Raw genomic sequence first — 22,139 nt, forward strand, 5'->3', positions numbered from 1 at the left:
ACCTAAAACAACTTTGTTTATTTGGATCAGGTTTGCCATGAAAATTGCGAATTTTGTGAAGCCCTTTTTACGGCCATCGTTCGCTGGCCTCGCGGTGCTGTAAGTTGTATGGACGAGAAAATAGAGCAGCTACGCATGACACGGCAACTGATTGATTGACGTTTGTGTGTGCTGTTTGCCTAAAGGCACTGACCCAAAACTTTGTCCCGTTTGCTATGAGCGTATACTTCTTTAAAGTGTGGGTTGTGACTATATGGAGGTGAAGTGAGTGATGTTTTGCCATTATATTTTGCCACTGAACTTTTGGTGCTCGCTTTTGTGTACGATACCACAGCGAAAGTGGAAGTGGATGTTTTATTCTTTATAGACAGGTTAGTCCCTGGTTTACCAGACTTTGTTTATTATGGGCAGGGTTCAAGCTAGTCGTTCCCACCAGGGCTGGTACGCAGTCCTCTGTCTGTTTGTCAGCAATGTGTTGTGGATGTGGCTCATCAAGGGTCTGGGAGTGATGTTACCAACACTACAACAGCAATTCGCGGCCCAAACTTGGCTGGTCGGCTGGATGATATCCATTGTTTCTACCGTCATATGTGTTTTCGGTAAGGTTTGAAATTATGGCATCTGAGTCACTTTCATGTAATGCTTGGTAGTGTTATAGCAGCACCCCAGGTAGCAAGCCCATGTGGGTGGCATATGGGCCCCATCGGGCCCAAGATATGGGTCCCATATGGGAGGACCCATATGGGCCCCAGATAATTTTGCACCCAAGATTCTTATGGGGCCCACATGGGCCAGCCAAGATAAACCCATATGGGTTATGTCTGGGGCCCACCTGGGCAAACATCTGGGTAAACTATGGGGGAAGCCCTAATGAATCCTGAATCTTACCTAATTACATTCCCTTCCACCATATCTCCATTTCCATTATATCACCTCCATACCCAAGTTATACTCCCTTTACATGCCCTGCTAATACATCCCCATAATCCCTCCCACTTTCCAACTCTACTTAATTCCCTACCCCTAATTGATCCTTTAATCCTTCCAAATAACATCTACAACCATAATATATCCCGTATTCACATCCCCCATACCCGTAATCACATCCCCATAATCATCCCTCTCTGTCCTTACTTACATCTTTCGTGTGCACACTTTCTATTATATGCCCAATAATTTCCATTTTCTAAACCACAGTTAGCAATTTTCAAGCTCCACCCATAGCTTTGTTTCACAAGTGGGCATGCTCAGTTACGTAATAAATATTCATGACTATTTGCATACCAACTCTAAATGTTCAACAAGACATTTTCTAAACAACTTCTTTAGCTTATAACTCTTGACCAACACCGTCGATCTTATGAATACTTTCTCATTCCATAGACAATTTATTGTACAACAACGTGGCATTGTACACAACCTCGTTTGACTATAACTTCAGGCTCTACCGGATGTTCGAAATATGATCAATTATTTCTCTTATAACTGTTCAACAATATCACCAATCGTGTCCATACTTTGCAATTCGATGCTACGTTCATAGATCAACATTTGCAAACTGTACATAACCTCCTTCGACATTTACTAGTTCCGGATCGACCGGAAGTTCAAACTTCGATCAACTTTTCCCCATATGACACCCATAAGGGCCGGCCCATATTCTGCCCACATGAGTTTGCCCAGGTTTTTCCCACGTGACACCCACATGAGCCCGTCCGTATTCCACCCACATTGGATTGCCGCTTTTCCCCGTATGACTCCCATAATGGGCCAGGCGGTGTTCTGCCCACTTAGTTTTGCCCACAGTTTGCCCATGTGATACCCTTATAGGTCAGCCAGTATTTTCCCTAATGACACCCATGGGCTAGCCCGTATTCTGCCCACACAACCGGTTTTTACCCATATACCCCCAAATGGGTCAGTCTGTATTCTGCCCACATAGAGTTGCCCAGTATTATGACACCCATATGGCCCAGCATGTATTCTGCCCACATGGGCTTGCCCAGTTTGTACCCATATGAAACCCATATGGGTAAGCCCGTATTCTGCCTATATGGGCTTTGCCCAGTTTTTACCCATACGACACCCATATGGGCCGAGCCTTATTCTGCCCACATGGGCTTGCCCAGTTTTTACCCATATGAAACCCATATGGGCCAGCCCGTGTTCTGCCCACATGGGCTTGCCCAGATTTTACCCATATGACACCCATATGGGACAGCAGGTATTCTGCCCATATGGGCTTGCCCAGTTTTTCCCCATATGACACCCATATGGGCCAGCCCGTATTCTGCCCACATGGGCTTGCCCCGTTTTTACCCATATGGCACCCATATGGGCCAGCCCGTATTATGACCATATGGAATCCCGGGACATACCGTTATTTCGTTTTACCGTTTAGGATTTCCTCAAAAACAAAAACAGTAAACGCACCGTTGACCGTTTTTTCGTTTTACAGTTTTGTAAAACGGTCAAACGGTATAAGGTCACAAAAATCAATGACCTTTTTGTTGTTTTTCTTAATTGTTGAAAGCGATAAACGGTTAGTTGCTTCATTTCAGAGTGTTGTCTTACAAGAACATGACAATGAAAAACGGTCAATAGTCCTGTCGACCATTTTTTGATGAGGTTCGGCACTTAAGCAATGCACCTAGGAATGTTAATGCGTCCTCATGGGATCGAGTCATTGCCTGGGACCCAAATTACCCTCCTCACATTTCGTTCTCACGACATAGTTTTCGAACTGGCTATTGAAGAGCCGCGCCGAACTCCAATTTCCTTCAAATATCTGCAACTTCTTCAAACGTGTTACCATCCTGTATCCATTGTAAAAAGTAATGTCCTCCCTTGAAGTTTTCCAGCGCCATTTTTGCTTGCAACTGTTAAGCCCCACCAACTGAATCGCCTGAGAAGGGGGGTCAGGGTCATGCCAGGAATCACACCACGCATTATGCCGAGGTAACACTTTTTCATGTAAAGCATGGTCCCCCTCCATCCCCTTGCCCAGCACCACAAAATGCACCACGTACTGTTCACTATGACACTGAAATAAAAAAAAAACAGTCTGTATTCAATACTGACCGTTTTGCTGTTTTTCAAAGTTATTTGTGTAAAACTGTAAAACAAAATCATTGATCGTTATGCTATAATGAGTTTTATTAAACTTATAAAACAGAGAAACCGTATTTATCTTAATACCGTTTGACCGTTTTACAAAGCTGTAAAACGACAAAACGGTCAATGGTTTGTTTACTGTTTTTGTTTTGAGGAAATGCAAAACGGTAAAACGAAATAACGGTATGTCCCGGGATTATATGGGCTTGCCCAGGTTGTTTCCATATGACACCCATATGGGAAAGCCCAGGTAGACCCCCACATGGTATAACCCATGTGGGTCCCATATGGGATACATAGAGGTTAACCCATGCCCAGGTTGCCCAGGTATTTCCCATATGGGCCCCACATGGGCTTGCTACCTGGGACAGTGTAATCCTGATCAGGCCCAAGGTTTAGGGTTTTCTCAAAAGAAAAAAGTGCATACCTTTTTTTACTTACGCTGTTTGATGTGAGTAAATCATATAATCGAACTGAAATGTACAAACATGCATTATTTCTTCAAAAACTTCACACATGCATAGTTTTTAATGCCTCTGATAACGCAGTTGAAGTGGTAACAATGGCTGTAAAATAATGGGAACGTTGAACAGATCATCCTGGCGCGTTTTTCTGCAACACATGACTGTCAGTTATCAATATAATTGTGTCTTACATTGGTGTGTTAGCAAACACAACTGCCCCGCTGAGATGAACGACACTTCTTGACTGACGAATAATGGATGGTATTATAATTACACACACACACAAAATGTGTTAATAACAAACATGCTTCAAAGGAAAGTGCAAGTTATATTCTGGGAAAACCTTTTCTATCGTGTAATTCATAATGGCCTTGACCTTTGACATGAAAAGGACACTTAGACCAACCCACATACCATTATGTTCCAGGACAAGGCATTGTCTTTCCCTTTGTCCCTTTTATATAACATCCTCCCATAAACTAAACACACAAACTTACGCTCGAAAACCGTTTGTAACAAAAGATGAACTCTCGAGGACAACAAAGAATCTTTTCTCTCTTCTTGTTTCTTTCCTCGGGATATATGTAAAACAAGAGTAACCATCATAGACCAAGCGTTACATACATGTACATATTTGTTTGTGTGGGGAAGACCTTTGTTTTCCTTGTTTTGTTTTCCTTTGTTCCTATTGAAATCTCAAAACTCCATTGCGCGCGTTTCCCTTATGGGGTAGATAGATTGCTAAACTAGACTTCCGTGTGGGGTCTATTGTTTCATTGTGTTTTCCACCCTATAAGGAACAATTGTACATGGACAGTCGTGTTATCCTATACCTATGAGGACCTCCTATTTTTCCCTTCTTTTGGTCTTTTGCTTGTAATATTCGGCACGTCCCATATGGTTTGTTTATTGTGCCAAACGCATGCGCATTGAGTCAGGGACTTCGACCTGACTTGGGCATATAAGGCCAAAAAAAAAAAAAATAAGTCGGTCTCTGGTCAGCGCGCGCGTCGATTTTAATCATGTGCGTCAATCTTTTTTTTTCAAAATGTTCCGCAGTAGCTCCAACAGCGCCCTCTATTGCCGCACCTCCTCAATTTTTTTTTTTTACCAAAGAGCACCAAGGAATGGGAAATTGCACTTAGGCAAATGATCGAGAGCACCAAGGCAAACTATGGAGGGCACCAATATACATGAGGACACCAAAAAAGCAAAATAGTACCCCACCTTGTCTGTAAAAACCAAGCTTGAAGAAAAAAAAATAAAAAAATAAAAAATAAAAAAGCCGCGTCGCCGCGTCAATTCCGGAACTTCGGTCTGACCAGAGACCGATATTTTTTTTTTTTACCTAAAGGCGATTATAGGCCTACTTTGATATAGCACGTTAAGCAATTCATGTACTCTTTTATACCAACTTTTTTTTGTATTTAGTAGGTCTCCCTGCTAGCACACTTGAGGTCATGTTCGGTATTCGCACGGTGGTGACTGTCAGCGGTTTCATGCTCGGCGTCTCTATGATCATTGCTTCTTTTTCCCCTAGTATTGTCATGTTGACCTTAATACTAGTACTACTAGCAGGTAAATGTTTTCTTCCTTTCAAGATGTCGTGCTATTCATTGCATGCTCGACATCTTAATTTACCATTACCGGAATTGTTTCGAATTTAAATGTAGTACCCCTGTGAATTGTCAAATTATCGATTTTCGTTGAACGAATGATTTGGTTTTAGCATTTAGAGGCAATGGGTCGTATGTATTGAAAAAAACTAGCATTTGCTTTTTCAACCTATTTTTAAACAGTTAGGCCTACTTGTATTTGTATAAATCAAAATGAAGCAAATGTTTTACTGGAAAGCATTTGTTGAGAGCTAAAAGTATTTACTTTTAACGTTTTAGCTTTTGCTAGAAAAAAAAGTGTTTACTTCATTTCGTAAATGCATCAAATTTTAAGTATTTACTAGTCATTTTTTAAGGCTGGGTTGGAACTACCTTGAAAATATAAAGCAAATACTTCTGCGCAGAAATTGCGTGTTTGACAATTATTTTCTTTCAAACAATAGTTCATATCAACAGCTGAACATAAAGAGAAGATCTGTGAGTCATATGAATATGTATCTCACCTCCGGGACCATATGATCATGCTATTTCAGATGTGTGTTGCCAGCAGTGTTGCAGTACTCGTACTCGTACTCGTACTAAAATGTCAAAGCACTTGTACTTGAAATGACGATACTCGTACTCGGGCAGCAAAGTACTCGTACTCGACATGTCGAAATTGTACTCGATCATTAAATGGACACTGCGTCCTAGAACAGCCTAATTGCGCTACAAAACGCGCTTTGAACGAAATGATGTTAATCAGAAAGAATATCTAAAAGTATGATATAAACATCCACACGACCATCCTTTAAAAAATGAGAGTTTTTGTGTTATTCATGTATTATGCGAACGAGAACGATTTCGAGGTCCACTTTTGCGACAGTCGTCTTTTCTCGGGAACGGTAAGACATTAGATTGGTTTCCTTCCGAGCAGATGTTTGAAATAGGATAAGTAAACAATCCAAAACATGAACTGTTCGGGGATATCAGGACCCTTAGTGCCCCTTTAAAGTCCTCGTACTCGAATAGCAGTGCTCGCAGAAATAAATGGTATAGCTTGACTTACCACGGCCTCTTTTTATCGATAATTTCAGCTTGAAATGGTTGATTGGCTTGCGAAGAATTCGAAGTTTCCTGATTTTTCTCTGTGCACGTCCGGACAAACACATTTAGCAGCTAGCCGTGAGTGGGTCTTTATATCGGTCTGACTGGGCCTGGGCTACTACGTACAGTTATATGGCCGTATTCGGAAAAAGAAGTACTGTACTCGTACTCGGAAAACAAGTGCTCGTACTCGGAGACCTGGAATTGTACTCGGAAGTACAAGTACTCGTACTCGGTAACATCAGTACTCGGCACAGGAAAAAATCGACAACAATACTGGAGATAAATCTTTTTCGTCCAATATATTTCATTGATGACTTTTATTATGCTTACAAAGCAAAAATCGATTTAAATACATTTTAGGGATGTCACACCCGAAAGGCACGGGGACCCTCCAATTAATGCTTTTGTCAATATACTAATTGATTATATCATAATTATCACCTGTTATCTGCAGGACCTGCATTAAGCATCGTCCCTATTCTGACAAGGGCGCAAATCGCACGCCGTTTTAAGACAAACTATGGCACTGCAGAAGGAATTGGGATGTCAGGATATGCAGTAGGCCTGATCACTGCTGGGCCATTTGCCCAACTGTTGCTGGATACGTACGGCTGGAGAGGTGCTTTGCTTATCCTTGGAGGGTTTGCCCTGCATCTGGGGGTGTGTGGCGCCCTCTTGCGTTCACCGTCGACTGATGAATCTAAGACGAATAGCAGCTATCAGCTTGTGAGCAATGAGGAACCGCGACTTGGTTCATCAAGTGCTGAGAAGAAAGGCAACTTGAAGCAGTCATCACTACCATTTAATACATTCAAAGACGTCCTCAAGGCCATGATGAAACATTTCGGATTCTCGGTTTGTTTCCGGGTCTCATTTTGGATCACAACAGTCACCTCATTATGTGCCCTCTACGTGGATGATTATTGGTTGATCTATTATGTTTCCCAAGCGGAAGCCAAAGGTTTCTCTCCATACGACGCTGTGACATTCACCACAGCTGGAGGGGTCGGTAACATCGTTTCCGGGATTTTGCTGGGTTTTATCGTCGACAGAAATGTGTTGAAATTGCGACCCGCTCTCGCACTGTCGATCATACTGAGTTCCTTGGCTCTACTGATAGCTCCCTGGGTGAACTCCTATTGGCTGATGATGACAGGTGCCTTTGTCTTTTGTGGTGGAAATGGAGCAATTGCCTTATTGAATGATCTGTACACCAGGGAGCTGCTTGGAACTGATCTCTTGGTATATGCTTTCGCTTGGATGGAAATGTTGACGGCCATTTTAGGTTTCAGCCTTGGATTCTTTCCAGGTAAAGCACATCATGCCCCATTGTATTGCTTTGGCGATATCAGTATATTGCATGGAGTGATATGCCATTGGTCTCAATGCAATTCTGATATCTTAGCTTCTTCGACCAATACATGCCATGCAAGGGCGGATCCAGAGCACAATTTTTTTGGGGGGGGGGGCCAAAACAATTTTGGTCCCCCAAAAAAGTGGATAAAAAAAATTACGGCGTGGGGTTCGGGGATTCTAGATGCTCTGTGGTGCGATCTGAGGCAATATCTGACCACTTTAACCAATGTTTTTTGAGGAAAAGATGGTGGTGTACTCATTGCCTGCCTTTATTGCGATGTCACATAAAACAAACAAAAATTGGTTTCGTTTATTTTTGGGTGGGGGGGGGGGCCCTGGATCTGCCCTTGATGCCATGCAAACATCGTAATACCCACCCAAAATCACTGGTAGCGGGTGCTATCATCACGAATACAAGTGGTTCCATTGACATTTTGATGGTCACCTCTTTTAAGGAAACTTAGGACTCCCATAGATAGCTGCTATTATTGTGTCCATGAATTTAAGAAGTTTTTATGTCCAAAATATTATATTCCCTAACCTTCCTTCGCCACCTCAACAATGCCTGTTGCATATTCTGAAGAACACCCAGATATTTGCTGATTGCATTTATGTACGTGACATCAACGAAACAACGGAAATGTTAACTGTTTGGAACGTAGCGCCAGTATTACAACTCCAGAGGCACCACTTATGATTATGTTTTTCCTTTGAATCATCGCAAGACACTTAGATTATCGTTCTCTTTTCCCCTTAAATTAAAATTATGTCAACGTTAAACTCAGAGAAGAAAAAAAGTCGATGAAAATGAACAGCGACAACGTGGATTCGAAGCAGGGATCTTTGTATCCATGGTTCATCTCGCTATCAACTTGGCCACTGTGTGGTAGTTCCACGACAGCCGTTCTAAAAATTGCTTTAATTTAATGTAACGGGTTGACTACATAAAAACATTGCTCTTGATATCATTGCTCTGTTCTCATGAAAAAAAAATACTGGCCCGTTGAGGTAAGAATAAATTATCATAAGTGGTACCACTGGAGCTGCGATACTAGAGCTACCGTTTAGAACTGCTTTACATATTTTTTTCCAGGTTGGATAAACGACCAGACTGGGAGTTTTGATTGGGCCTTTTTCACCCTGGGATGCATATCAGGTCTGTCGTTGGTGGCGCTACTGATAGAACGGGTCCTGGCGAAATACAAACCCCAGCAGACGGCTTGAATTTTAATGTCAATTTAATAACAATTTTAACGTCAGAAGAACCGGCTGACGTCCCTGCAAGCAGAAGTGATATGATCGGACCAAAAGAGCTTATCATCGCTGACGACACCCATGAAGACTGTAATAAAATAAGCAGCAAATTTGTTGCGCAATTGCACAATAAACCTACGATCGATTTCACGAAAGTTGGCGTAGCATCGCAACGTTTAAAATAATTAAAACATCTTGGACGAGGATAATTTTAACATTTACGACGGCTGTTTGTGTATGAATTCGTTGGTTCACAAAAGAGTCACTGGATCACCTCAGCCCGGCATTTTGAAAATTCTTTGTCTGCCTTTTTTGGGATCGTGCGGCAAGCTCTAAACACTCTGTCACGAGTGTTTAAATTGTATTAACTTCAAACAAGAAGCTGTGAGTGTCTTGTATTAATCTTGATAAGTTGTGCAATACCGGGCTCTACGAAGATCACGATTTGCTGGTAAAATGGGTAATTTTCAGTAGCTACGCTTATACGTACTGTGGCGAAACAGGGCTACAGGTATATGCAGACTTGTGCAGCCTGGGCCCGGCTGTGGTGTATATAACAACGCTTATCGAAGATACAGGGTACCACGTGACGCAAAAGTTAAGAAATGGCCCATGAACTTCGTCTAGGTCCATTAACAGCGGTCAACCCCAAACCCGGTCATTATCACGCAGTGAAGACCCGCTCCTCACACTGTTATTCCCTTAATAAACAACTAAAATTTGGTGGTGTTTACTCAGAATATTATTATAAGTCAGAAACAAGAATCGGAGCAGGAAGTGGTTTGTACACGTGCATGCTTGAGACATGAGAATGGTCGTGTGGGGGCAAATGCATAATTGCTCATTATTCTCAACCGCAACCGGTCGTAAGACACACTAACTTAATTGCATGGGATGCGTAAAAACACCTCAGAACAGTGATCATCTCGAAGTAACGACAAATATAATGTAAAGGGACTCAAAGGCAAATTATAATCCAATTGGGGCCTTACACACACGTATTTTGTACATGTGTGTACACAGAGAAAATAAAAGTTTCAAATTCGCAATTAAAATTGACTGATCATGATCACTTGGACACGCACTCAATGATTTAGCCAAAAAGACAGTGTGCATGTGGGCACTGACCTTACTCAAGGTCACCTAGCCAATTTGCTCGTAATATCATAACATTAAATATTAAACTTTAGTTTTTACTAATTAGTAGGCCTAATGAAATGCAATCCCGATAAACCAAATCAAAAACGAATGAGCAGCACATATTCTCTTACGACGTTACTCATTGTGTCGTGTTCGAAATCGATGAGCCAATACACGAAATAAACAAAATATTTAGTTTGATGATTATTACATGAACATGTGGTGTAAACATTAAAATATGAAACCTCGCCTTAAACCTTCTTGGAGATTTACTCTTTGAGAGAGGTTCACAACCTTCCATTTATAGGTAGGATATTCCGCTAAAGTTCCTCATGTACTTCTGACATGTTTCATGGCAGTACAATTTTAATCTTTTTTTTTAAGAACGTTTGACTTTCATTCTGTGGTAATTGCTAACAGTTTGGGCTTCAATTTGAAGGTGGTTTTTCCTTATAACATATTAAATCAGCTTTCTAATTTTAAATCAAATTCCAACAACTTTCCATCGTTTTCAAGGAAGGGCTTTCCCCAGAGAAACCAGCGTCCCAGCGTCGGAATGTTGAATATAGTGTATTTAATTCATTCAAGATAAGTGCAGAAAATCTCATTTTAACCACAGTACGCCGAAACTATTGCCAATGATGACAACATTGCTGTAAAAAAATTGTTTCTGAAGAATTAGTGCATCTTTCTGTACAGGATAATAGGAACACTGACCGGATGTCTAATCTACATTTTAGTATTTGTACAGTGGATAACAAAGAACTATTTCACATATTTCCTCTTATATTCACAGAGTAATAATAATACAGGTTCTTATAAAGCGCTTTTAACAAGAGAAAAAGAAACCTTGAACTGCATGCCTGGTGGTAACTGTATATTATGCAGAACTTCATGCACTCTTAAAGTCTCGGGTCAATTTCGACTCTTTATCATCTGGGTCCAATTTGACCGGACAGACAGTGGGTCAAAATGACATTTTTTTTATTAGGATTGACACTTGTCTTTGTCCAAATGATAGTTTTCCTGTTAAAATAATACCTTCTGGGTCGTATGGCCCGGAAATGTGACTCAGAGAAGTTTCTTTTTGACCCGTAAACTGGTGTTACGTGAAATCTGACCCAGATTTCGGTTAAATCTGACCTTTATGAGTGTAGCATCAATATAAACGTTATTAATTTTTTTGTAGAATTCACAGTTTGGTGTCGGTATTCGCGTCAGTGACCGAGGTCTGTGGGGTAGCGTTTTTCTGCAGTGGCGCCGTGTGGCTGATGGCTGCAACACCTTGCTCTCTGATTTGAGTTCTGCAACAAAACACCTGGATGAAGGCAGCACGGACCGTCTTGTTGATGGTACCGTAGATCAAAGGATTTATCATCCCGTTGATGTACTGTGGAACTTGGGCCACCCAGTCTCCAGCGTTGCCTAATGCGGCTTGGAGGGGATTAGGAATCTTAGCCACCAAACAGATCCAATAACTCAGGTTGATGATACGATATGGAGTCTGGCATAGGAAGAACACCACACCGTTTACGATCAACATCTTGGCCACTTGGTTTCGGACCCGGATGGCGTTTTGGTCGTTACTGGCCACGCCACCTTCCTCGGTGCGTTTATTGAGTGTCTGGAAGATCCTCACATACATGTAGCTGTTAGACACCATCGCAATGAGCCAGGGGACGTCCAGCAGTGGTGGGAGGTAGTAATAAATCTCTGGTGTTACGGGCATGTACTTTCTCCATGTAGTTGGAAATCCTTGGTATGCGTCGTCATCAGGCCACTTCAGGCAACTTACATTGTTAACTCCATTCGCGAGGGAAATTGGAATGGTGAACAGCAAGCCCAGAAGCCAGCAGATTGCGATCATTTTGTAGGTTCGTCTTCTCCCCCGCATGGTGAGATGTTTCATGGGATGGCACAGAGCGAGGTATCTCTCAAGGGATACCATGGTGACCAGCGAAATGGAGCCGAAGTAGCCAGTGTTTGCGATAGTGATGCAAGTTAGGTACAAAGCAGTGTTTCCAATGGGGTTGTTAAATGCCACGCGGGAACTAGTGTAGGTTAACAATTGCAACACAGATGCAATACTCAAGTAGAGAAAATCAGCAATCGCCATGTGAGCTAGGTATAAGTTAGTGTCAGATCTCAGTTTAGGAACACGGTACATGACAAACAGAAAACTCAAGTTGGTGATGAGACCAAGACACCAGGTCGTGGGTATGAATGTGGTTATCATGGCGGTGTCCAGGGGAGTATACAGCAAAAGAGATACTTGTTCTTGACTGATATTGACATGGCTAGTGCATTCGGCTGACGTCAGACTTGCGCCCATGGTGGATATTTGTGTAATGCAACAATTTGGTCAAAGTCTCACCAATGTGAACGGCAACGACTCGACACGGATCACAATGTATGCCAATTTTGTAAATGCACGAAATATGCTGGGCAAAAATAAGGTTCTGTCCACATTTTTCACAAGCTTTTATAACCTCGGCGTTGCAAGTAAAAGGATCCTGAGGTCTGTTACTGACGGCACGACACGTAGGAGTATTTTGATTGGTCGAGATTACGGAAGGTTTTATCGAGGTCAACACAACGATCACCTTTTTACCGTATATTTTATGTTCGCGCGCGCAGAAGCGATTACTGGCAGCAAGAACCGGGGGGGGGGTATTTGTAACAAAAGAAAGCATGAACATCTTGGTCGGGTGTTTAGGGTTTTTCACTGATTTAAAGGCTGGCAAACCTTCAAAGTCGACAGTAGTATCGATATAAAGCTGAAATGGGTGAAGAGACGGACAAAGCATTGAAACCAATAATAGAGAAAATGGTAGATTCCAATGGCATTCACCGTGCACGAGTGCGTACTGCAGGCCACGCCTACTGCACTTGCTAGGTTATTAACTTGTGCAGGTATGCATTGTTTTATAGCGCTAGTTTGTGTTATATAACCAAACCCTCTCATAAAACCTTTCCATCATCTTGGCACACGTCTGGATACCTGTAACTTACCAAAGTAACAGGTATTCAATATCGACCTTCAAAACCCAACTAGACAAGATACTATCATGCGCACTTCAAAATGAATTTGACCTATCGCCGTTTCCGAGTAATAGTCGCGCCCCTTATGAAACTTTATGGAATTTTGGACGTTAAGTTTTGTCTGTCTCAGATTGTGCGAGTTCCGCGTCCATTTGTATATCATGTTATAGGACAATATTTCACAAGCTACGTTGACGCGATTCGACGTGATAGGTTAATTACCAGTCAGCACCATTACAGCGTTACCTGCACGCGATAACCCCACCATAGGCGATTGTGCATTTAGCTTACAGATGCAGATACCTTAAAGCCCGTCGCGCACGATATCTACGTGCTGAGCAAAGTTATTCGAGGCCGTTTGCAAAGCATGTACCTCAACGTGTGCGGTGATTTTTTTTGCTGGTTTTCTGCCTCGCGAGGCCGTGAGGCAAATTTCTCCCGTTTGATTCATTTCGCCTCGCGAGGCCAAAAACACATCGTGTGCGGTCAACCTGAGCTACGTGCTGAGTCAATGGCCTCGAATAAGTTTTTGCTCAGTACGTAGCTCCCGTGTGCGGCGGGCTCAAGGCGGACTGAAGACGGAAGTCCAATTACTGTGTACCAGTGTATTCAATCGAAATTTGATAAGTCAATGTGAAGTTTATTGAGTGGAATCACTGTTTCGTTATGAATACCAAATTCATTCTCTGTGTAGCAATACGATGTAATCACGATTGACCCACATTTAAATCGCAATTACGAATAATAATAAAGTGCAAGTCACAAATTCGCTCGTAACACAATATAATAAAATAAAATAAAATATTAAAGATTAGTTTTTGTTTAGTAGTATTAAATGCAATCCCGATAAACCAAATAAAAAAATGAATAAGCACATATACTATCACGACGTTACTCATTATGTTATATTCAATATCGATACACCAATTGTTATACCTCTGTCTTGAATACTGTATATGAAGTGGCCTAGAACGATCACGTGTTAAGTTTATAAAAAGTCATGGCACACTCCCCGTGAGATACCATGTACACGTGTACGCTACGTACGTGTGAAACGCCTATATCGTTGGTACCCACGTTTTTTTCACCATGTTTTCACACATTAGAGGGAGCAGCGAACTAGCAGACGATCACCTGATTCGAGCACGCGACATGCATGTGAGTTGACTTCGATCGTCATGGGTGTTGTGTTTACTGCTATTTGTTTTCGTGATTTTTACATCAAAAATCAAAGAATCCAAGACAGAGGAATAACAAAACAATTGTTGAATGTTGTGATGTGGGATGTGACGTCAGTTGAATACCCTCGGGGTGCATATCACCCTCGTCTTCGTCTCGGGTGCTATGCGCCCCTCGGGTGTTCAAAAACGTAATATCCCACATCACAGCCAACAATTGCTAAATATATAATATTTAGGTTGATGGTTATCACATGCAGTTTGAAAAATAAGATATTAAACTGCACCTTCGCATAATCTTGAAAAGATGTATTTTTTTAGAGAGTTATATAACCTATTCCATACATTTCCATTAAGCTAGAATATTCCGCTAATGTTCCCCATGTACATCTGACAGTTTAATGGTAATGCAATTAAAAGTTTGTTAAAGAAAGTTTATTTTTCGTTCTGTTGCAATTGCTAACTGTGGCTTCAATTTGACGGTTATTTTTTTCTTGATAACATACACAATTATGTCATTTTCATTTAACTTAATTTAAATTCTTATACCTTGCCATCATTTTAAAGGAAGGGCTCCCCAAGAGAAAATGACAGCATTTGAATGTTTATTCAATTTGTGCAATGGATGACACATAAATTAGTTATCCATAAATAGCTTTTCCTGTTTTTTTTTCACAGTGTAAAAGAAAACTAGATATACAGGGTGAGTAAAAAAAAAGCGGAACCCAAACCCCAAAAATATATTTCATATTTAGGACAACATGTAGCAACAAAAATAATAATGACTGGAAAGACAATTTCATAAGCTACTTTTAGATGACAAAAAAACTGAAATTACTCGATCCGTTCAAATAATATCGCCACGTAAACGCAATGACCCTTTATATTGATGCACGTGAAGTGTCAACGTCGGGTTAAACACACACCTGAGTGTTACAACTGATAATGTAGTAACCAACGGATAATGTATCACCAACCGATAATGTCACACAAATTGACCGAAACTGTAACACTAATTGATAATGTAACACAAAATTGACCGATAGCGTAGTAAAATGCACTACACTATCTGTACATTGCTGTTACAGTATCGGTCCTAACCGATAATGCAACAAAAATTGACTGATAGTGTAGTAACATTTACCACATTATCCGTCATTTTTTTGTTACATTATCGGTTAATGATACAGTATCGGTCAATTTGTTTGGCATTATCGGTTGGTGATACGTTATCAGTTGGTTACTACATTATCAGTTGTAACACCTGAGGTTAAGTCGACTGTCACCCCATGTGCTTCAAGTACCCCATGTGATACGTAACTGGCAACTTCCTAACACCTCATGTACTTGCGCTTCACCTTGTGTTGATGCAAAGATTAACCTCAGCTGCCTCAGTTTCCTGTCAAGAGGCTCAAGTGTTCATGATTTTGGAACAAAAATGTTCTAGTGCATATTGCTCTCTGAGTCAAGAGGTCGCATGTTCAAGCCACGACCCAGTCAATTTCTTTGTGGAACTTTCCAACTGAATTTATTTATTTGTTATTTATTTATTTATTTATTTATGAACACCAACTCTAACTTAAATTCTAACATCTGTCTTATTTTCATAATTTCTTGCGTAGGTATCATCCGTTCATAAATGTTTACTCATTATGATGTCAATGCATGCCTTGCCCTCCAGGAGTTTTTAACACAGCTCTAACTAAGGATCTCTCTTACTGTCTTACTGTGTTACATAAAGGCCCTAGCCTAGCTGTTATTCGGTCATTAATGTTTATCCATCATGGCATACACCTGCAGGGCACCCGCATTTCATCAAGGATAACAGGTACTCGATCACATTTAGGTTACTGACCTTACACGAGATCGTTGGGTTAGCCATCACGTGCTACTCGTGTCTGCCCCGGTATCAACCACCATGCACTGCCCCAGTCCGGATTTGTCGTGGCTATTACATGGGCCTTATGCACGAGTCGGCCATATTGAATTGAAAAGTGAGGTAAAATCTCGGGGTTTTTTTTATTTGCGAAGAGAAATGAAAGCAAGTTAATTACTGATTAATTCCAGTCTGCTTCAATGAATAATTGACAATTTTGTAAATAAGCATTCCCTAATGATAAGGCCAAAGTAAACAAGAAAATGACAGTAAAATAAGGCTGCATTATGCCCGCACAAATAGTCTGGTCCCATCCCATTCATCAGTTAACAATTAATGAAATACATTTACGAAACTCGACAAAAATGGCCAACTCATGAAGCCCATGGTCGGCGCCATCAGACATGCACCAATGAACATAATCTACATAAATCAGAAAATAAGACCTGTTTTCCCTAATTTATTGTTTGTTGAATATCCATGAAAACGGTGGCACATAGGCAATCTTACAGCGAATATTGGCATAACTCACTCCAAAACTTGTGTTTAGCAATTTAATACAATCAAGCTATCATAGTGGCGTAGCTACCAGGGGGGGGGGGGGTGTTCCTCCTCCACCCCGCTCTCAAAATCCTTGTACTTTCTCTAGCATATTCCCAATTTACCCCCATTGACACCCTTGCGGACGTCCATTTTGTTAAATGTGCATTATTAACAGCAATATGACTTCGCACTTCGTTTCTCCCCCCCCCCCTTTTTCCGCACATTCTAACGCCCCCACCCCACGCAGATCCACATTTTATGCAGGTAGGGAAGTTAGTGTGTGTTTACAGCTTCATTGAATGTTTGCAGGGACTAACCAATAACTATACCAATTCACAATAGGCCTACAGCTAAAACAACGACACCCAGTTAATATCGAAACAACTAAGTCTGGCATACACTGTAACATTTAGGCAGTTTACGCCAGCACGATTTACACACACAAATAGCATTGTGAATTCGTCGTGCAGAAACAAATGTAGACAGTCAAAATATTCCAATCAGGAGATATCTTATTAGTGTATTGAGTATTGACAAAATTATACATCATCTGATTAATAATTGTGCAAGGATAAAACATTATTGTCGGGATAACAGATAACAGGCTACATCCTGCCGTTGACTGATGTAAGCATTGCACTTAATTCGTTAATGATTATTTTTTGTTGTCTTTACCAGATGAGTATATATCCATTGACTGATAAGTCTTCAAAGACATATAAGGATCATTTTGCTTTTCATGCATTTTGTTCGTTTCAAATAATGACACCACTCCAGATACAACGAAGAATGTACAAAACCTGACCTGTTGAAGTTTCAGCTCGGTGAATATTACACTATTCGAGAAAACAGTGGGAGAAAACATGCACGTTAACCTTTCGATAACGAAAGCCATTTTAATGAATGGAAGGTTTGCTGTAACACCATGTAAATGTTACCCCTTTGTGAGTTGTGTGGTTCTGAGAAGAACCAGTTGGTCTAACTCGACGTTTCGAACAGTATGCTCTGCTCGTCATCAGGAAATACAATTCGTCGGTAGGACTTTTTAATTCCCGGAATCAGTCAATTGAGTGTTCATTGAAAATGTCCGATAAACATTTTTTTTCGATTTCGTCTAAATGACAGCAAGTCAGACGGAGTGAATTCACAGGGTGTTTAGTCTATTCAAAGTAGACTTATTGATTATAATTCGGTTTTTGTTACTTTTGGGATAAATGCAAATGATCCTATGTATGCCATGATCCTATATGACTTAAGATCTTCTGAAATCAGTATATAATTGTGTCATTTTTTTGGTGTCTTTTTGCGAGTGTGCTAAAAAGTACCGGTCTGACCAAAATGAATCAGTTCCAACAGAGGGCGCTATAGCACATCGGACAAGTCTGTCGTCACTCGGAAGCAATTCGCAGGCTCCACGTGTTTCATGTTAAAGCTGAAAACACAATCCATATGCCAGCCTGGCATTGACTTCGAAACCGGGCATCGAAACCGGAAGTGGCGTATAAAGGGGCATCATAAAGCAAGGAACTTACTTGCTCTGTGTAAGTGACTGAATATAATAGTACACGCCACCTCTAATAGAATGCACTAGCTGATGCATTAAGGCATCAGGTTCCTTCTGTTTTTCTCCACCATTCCCCTCATAAATGTGTAGGCAAACATGTGTATCTTTTCAGCTCTAGTGGTTGTAACTACATGTATATTATGTACTACTATTGTGCGCCGTTTCGCATTGGCAGACATCATTTTTTTTCTTCAAAACTTTCAACCGACGCTGACAACAGATTTTCCGCGAAATGGCAATTTTAAGCACTTACAGTATGGTTACTATAGACTCCTTTGTTGAGAATGCTTACGCAATAATACACAGTTTAATTTTGTTGTTTTTGTTTTGTTGGGGTTTTTTTGGGCGGGGGGTGTTTTTGTTTTTGTTTTTGTTTTGTTTGTTTTGTTTTGTTTTGTTACGTTTTTTTTTTGGGGGGGGGCGTATTCTTTTCTTTTGCAATGGTGGTCGTACGTCCATAGTTTGCCAACCACTGCTTGGCAGAAACTATTCGGTGACGAAGAAACGTCTGACCAACAAGAGTTTCACAAAGCCACATAGGCCCATATCACAATTTAACAATTTAATAGGCCTTATTCTTGAACGAGTGAGGGCGCTATAATGACCTTATTTGGAAAATAGAGGTTATCGACGTGATTTAAACACTGCAAAGTCCCCAAAATACATTTGCTCAATCTGTAATATTTAGATTCAAGTAAAGTTATTAATTGTTTCAATAAACGGGATTTTTCAAGCGTTGGTACCCAGACAATATTGATACAGCGCCCTCACTCGCCCAGAAAAATGGCCTATTAAGAGTTTGTTGGTTCCCACCGCCCAAACAGGGTTAATTTCTTCTGGATGCATGACGTAATTTCTTCGAGCACTCATTGCATAGAATTTGTTTTAACAATATATCACGGGTCAACTCGTCCGCAAGCGTGTGACACGTGCGCACAGAGTGTACGTGCATTGGATAGAGGCAGTTAGCTCCCCACAATACTTTGCGCGCCTGTGCTTCCTTCACAAAAGTTTGTGAAGGAGATTAGCCCTTCCCAGTTCCCTGATTGGGCGTTGGGTACAAGCAAATATTAGGAGAATCATTTCATGGAGCCAATGATCACAAGTTTGGCCATGCCAGACACTGAAACAAATTGCTTAACAGCAAAATTCGGTTACGTACCAGCTAAAATGTCATGCAATGTGTATTGCTTGTGACTGGTTTCCGGCTGAAAAATGCTAAGCAATATTATATTTTGCTCAGCAGCGTTTAAGTCGTTCTCTTCTCATCATTTAAAAACTAATGCGAGTAATCAGGAAATTAAATGTTTAAAGCGGGAAGGTTACGGGTTTGAAGGGATTGGCGTAAAATGGCAACATTCTTGAACTGTGCAGATCAGGGCCTTCATCATGAAGTGCCCGTCCTGGACTTGGACTGCAATGCAAAATGACCTCTTTCTACACAAAACAAAACATTGACATGCAAGTAAATGAAGAGCATATTATCGTGACCAGAAGAAAATGCCCAATCAGCGCCATGCATTTGGTCCGCGCTCGCACATACTTTGCATTCAGTGAACACAATGCGGGTGTTTCTGTCGAGTTAATTGCAATAAAGAGAACGACTTTGGAATGTTACGACTGGCGTATTGTTGTGATGACAATAGTTGTTCCCGAGTACTTCAATCTGATCTTTAATTTATCCTCGGATGCAAAAAAGGACATAACAGTGGCGGATCTAGGTTAATGGAGAATGCAAGAAAACAATGGAAAATGTAGGCCGCGGCCCTCCGTTCCTATTGTTTGCTCTCAAAGTAATGCACCTGTCAGTCGGCCACTGAGCACGACTTTCTCTTTGCTTTGAACAAAGGACGACGCCAACGTTGTTACAATGTGATTGTGGTATGATGGACTCGACAAATATTTTGAGAAAAAAGAACCAGCTTTTTGGTATCAATTTCTTACAACAGATGTCTAATGAACTGTTAACTTTATCTCTTAGGCACGTTGGTTGATCCACTCCGGCATTATATACAAAATTGAGTCTCGTGACTCGCCACACAATATTTATGTACAAAAAAAAACCGGAGGGACTCTCACAGCGCAATTACGTTTGTACTTATGGTGCGTGTGCGCACTCCTCGTTTTGATTGGCAAAATGCGTTGTTCTTTTAACCACACCCCTCTGACAAGTTTGAGCCAGCCTTTCCTTCACCGCAAACCTTGCACCCAGCAAAAGCAGGACCTGCTTCTACGGGGTATAAAGTATACGGACCCCTGGATAGCTAGGGTACATAGCCACAGGCCGAGTCGGGAGTAACTTCCTTTGCGTGATGGCAGCTAAGTCTATTCCCTGATACACGAGGAATAGCCTACATGTATGCACAGGCTTTGCTAGTTACACGCTGTAAAAACCTCTAGGTGCAGTGGCCCGAGTGTGGTACGTTGCTTATAAGTGCTTACTTCCGCGGCACTTTACAGCATTAAGAACTAATTTGCTTCAACTGAACATGTGAAAGAGTACATTCCGAGAAAAGTACGAGTGGAACATGATACTGGCTTGATTGACCGGACTGTGCATGTAACATCAACAAAGGAGGTATTTTTTCCCTTCATCATACGTTGTGAGGAGGGTTCGATACGGACGGACTTATAACACGGAGATGTCGTGGGGAGTGGTTGTGTCGCATCAGAGGTTGCCTTGGCCGCTCAGGAGCTGGATCTTGCCGTTGCTCTGCCTGGGCCTAGCGGGGCTCGCATCCGCCAGACACCCGCAGCAAATCCACCCGGGGTTACCTGGTGTCTGCAGGGCCATCATCAGGTGAGTAACGCCTTACCTAGACATATTCCAGACTTCTTCTCGGCAAAATGTGTAACAAATCTAAGCTGTTAATTGTCAGTCTACATGAGATCAGTATCGTCCATTGCGTCATTATCTGTCGTTCAGGTGTTTCGTTCATTCATGGTCATCCATTTTCACAACTAGGCTTATACCTACAAGTGAATTGACAGGTGAGCAAGGGTTTAAGTTTCCCTAAGCGAATTACAGGATTATTTGTAGAGGATCATCTGGTTTCCTTCAGACTTAAAAGCTTTTATGAAACATTGGATTAACCCTTAATAAAGTTATCAGTGAGCGCGAATAATAAATAAAGTTATCAGCGAAAAAGGAATTTTAAAAAAGGAGCGAAAAATGTAAATTTTGCTAGTTTGAGAAAAAAAGTTTTATTTAAAGTAAAGAAGGCAGTACTTGGTGTCATTACAGCAGCTTCGGTAAAGGAGTGGTTGAACAGACATTTTTTAAACGAATATTAGCACATTGAAATTCGTTTTAAGAAGTCAGTCTCGGCAACGCGCTGTTCCCTGACATTATAGGAAGACTTCTTATGGACAACTTCGTGTCTAACCAACAACTAGTGACATACAACTAGTGACATTTATTTTTAAAGAATACAACACCAGCAGGTATTGCTAATGCCATTCGTGTAATCAAAACCCAGTGTGCTCCAGAACTCGGGTCCTAGTTACAGTGTTCGGAACTAACCGTGTTATATTTTTTTATACCCCATGTAGTACTTACATATATTTATTTACCTACTGTTGGTTCGATATGAGCATATAAAAGAATATAAATACAATGTATTCCTGTTGCGATTAATATTAATTATTTCCGTATCGGGAAAACAAGATCGTTTGCAATTACCCCCCAAAGTATACCTATCGAATTATTTCAAAAATCGTACTCGGATTAAAAAGTCACACTCGTACTATAAACACGCAGTGAAATTATTCCACCTGGCTTGCTGTCATTTAGAAAACAAACACACAAACAAACAATGGAGGTAACTTCCAGCGAATTAGTTGTTGACTGATATTTTTGGAATAATAGAGCTTTAATGACGGAGTCGGTTTTCCGAGTGATCA

The 22,139-nt window shown here is 41.0% G+C and overlaps 3 protein-coding genes across 3 annotated transcripts in view; 2 read left to right on the forward strand and 1 right to left on the reverse strand.

Annotated features, from left to right (window-relative positions):
• Positions 1 to 403: 403 nt before the first annotated feature.
• LOC119726313 (monocarboxylate transporter 12-like) lies at positions 404 to 8,863 on the forward strand. Its single transcript, XM_038197969.1, has 4 exons — positions 404 to 599; positions 5,010 to 5,156; positions 6,738 to 7,592; positions 8,733 to 8,863. The coding sequence occupies exons 1-4, from the start codon at positions 404 to 406 to the stop codon at positions 8,861 to 8,863; spliced, it is 1,329 nt and encodes a 442-aa protein (XP_038053897.1).
• A 979-nt stretch (positions 8,864 to 9,842) lies between these two features.
• Positions 9,843 to 12,611, reverse strand: LOC119726445 (somatostatin receptor type 2-like). Its single transcript, XM_038198101.1, has one exon. The coding sequence runs from the start codon at positions 12,363 to 12,365 to the stop codon at positions 11,226 to 11,228; it is 1,140 nt and encodes a 379-aa protein (XP_038054029.1). The 5' UTR covers positions 12,366 to 12,611; the 3' UTR covers positions 9,843 to 11,225.
• Positions 12,612 to 20,086: 7,475 nt separating this feature from the next.
• The window catches only part of LOC119726446, a 40,030-nt gene continuing 37,977 nt past the window's right edge, over positions 20,087 to 22,139 (forward strand). The window contains exon 1 of the mRNA XM_038198103.1: positions 20,087 to 21,036. Within this exon, the coding sequence (XP_038054031.1) occupies positions 20,879 to 21,036 (158 nt within the window). The 5' untranslated portion in view covers positions 20,087 to 20,878. The remainder of the gene's footprint in view (positions 21,037 to 22,139) is intronic.

Source organism: Patiria miniata, unplaced genomic scaffold (genome assembly GCF_015706575.1).
Source record: "Patiria miniata isolate m_02_andy unplaced genomic scaffold, ASM1570657v1 HiC_scaffold_2, whole genome shotgun sequence".
Classification (NCBI taxonomy): domain Eukaryota; kingdom Metazoa; phylum Echinodermata; class Asteroidea; order Valvatida; family Asterinidae; genus Patiria; species Patiria miniata.

Coding starts and splice junctions, on each gene's coding strand:
- LOC119726313 (XM_038197969.1), top strand. CDS start 404: ATGGGCAGGGTTCAAGCTAGTCGTTCCCACCAGGGCTGGTACGCAGTC. Junction 600..5,009: donor TACCGTCATATGTGTTTTCG/GTAAGGTTTGAA, acceptor TTTTGTATTTAG/TAGGTCTCCCTGCTAGCACA. Junction 5,157..6,737: donor AATACTAGTACTACTAGCAG/GTAAATGTTTTC, acceptor TGTTATCTGCAG/GACCTGCATTAAGCATCGTC.
- LOC119726445 (XM_038198101.1), bottom strand. CDS start 12,365: ATGGGCGCAAGTCTGACGTCAGCCGAATGCACTAGCCATGTCAATATC.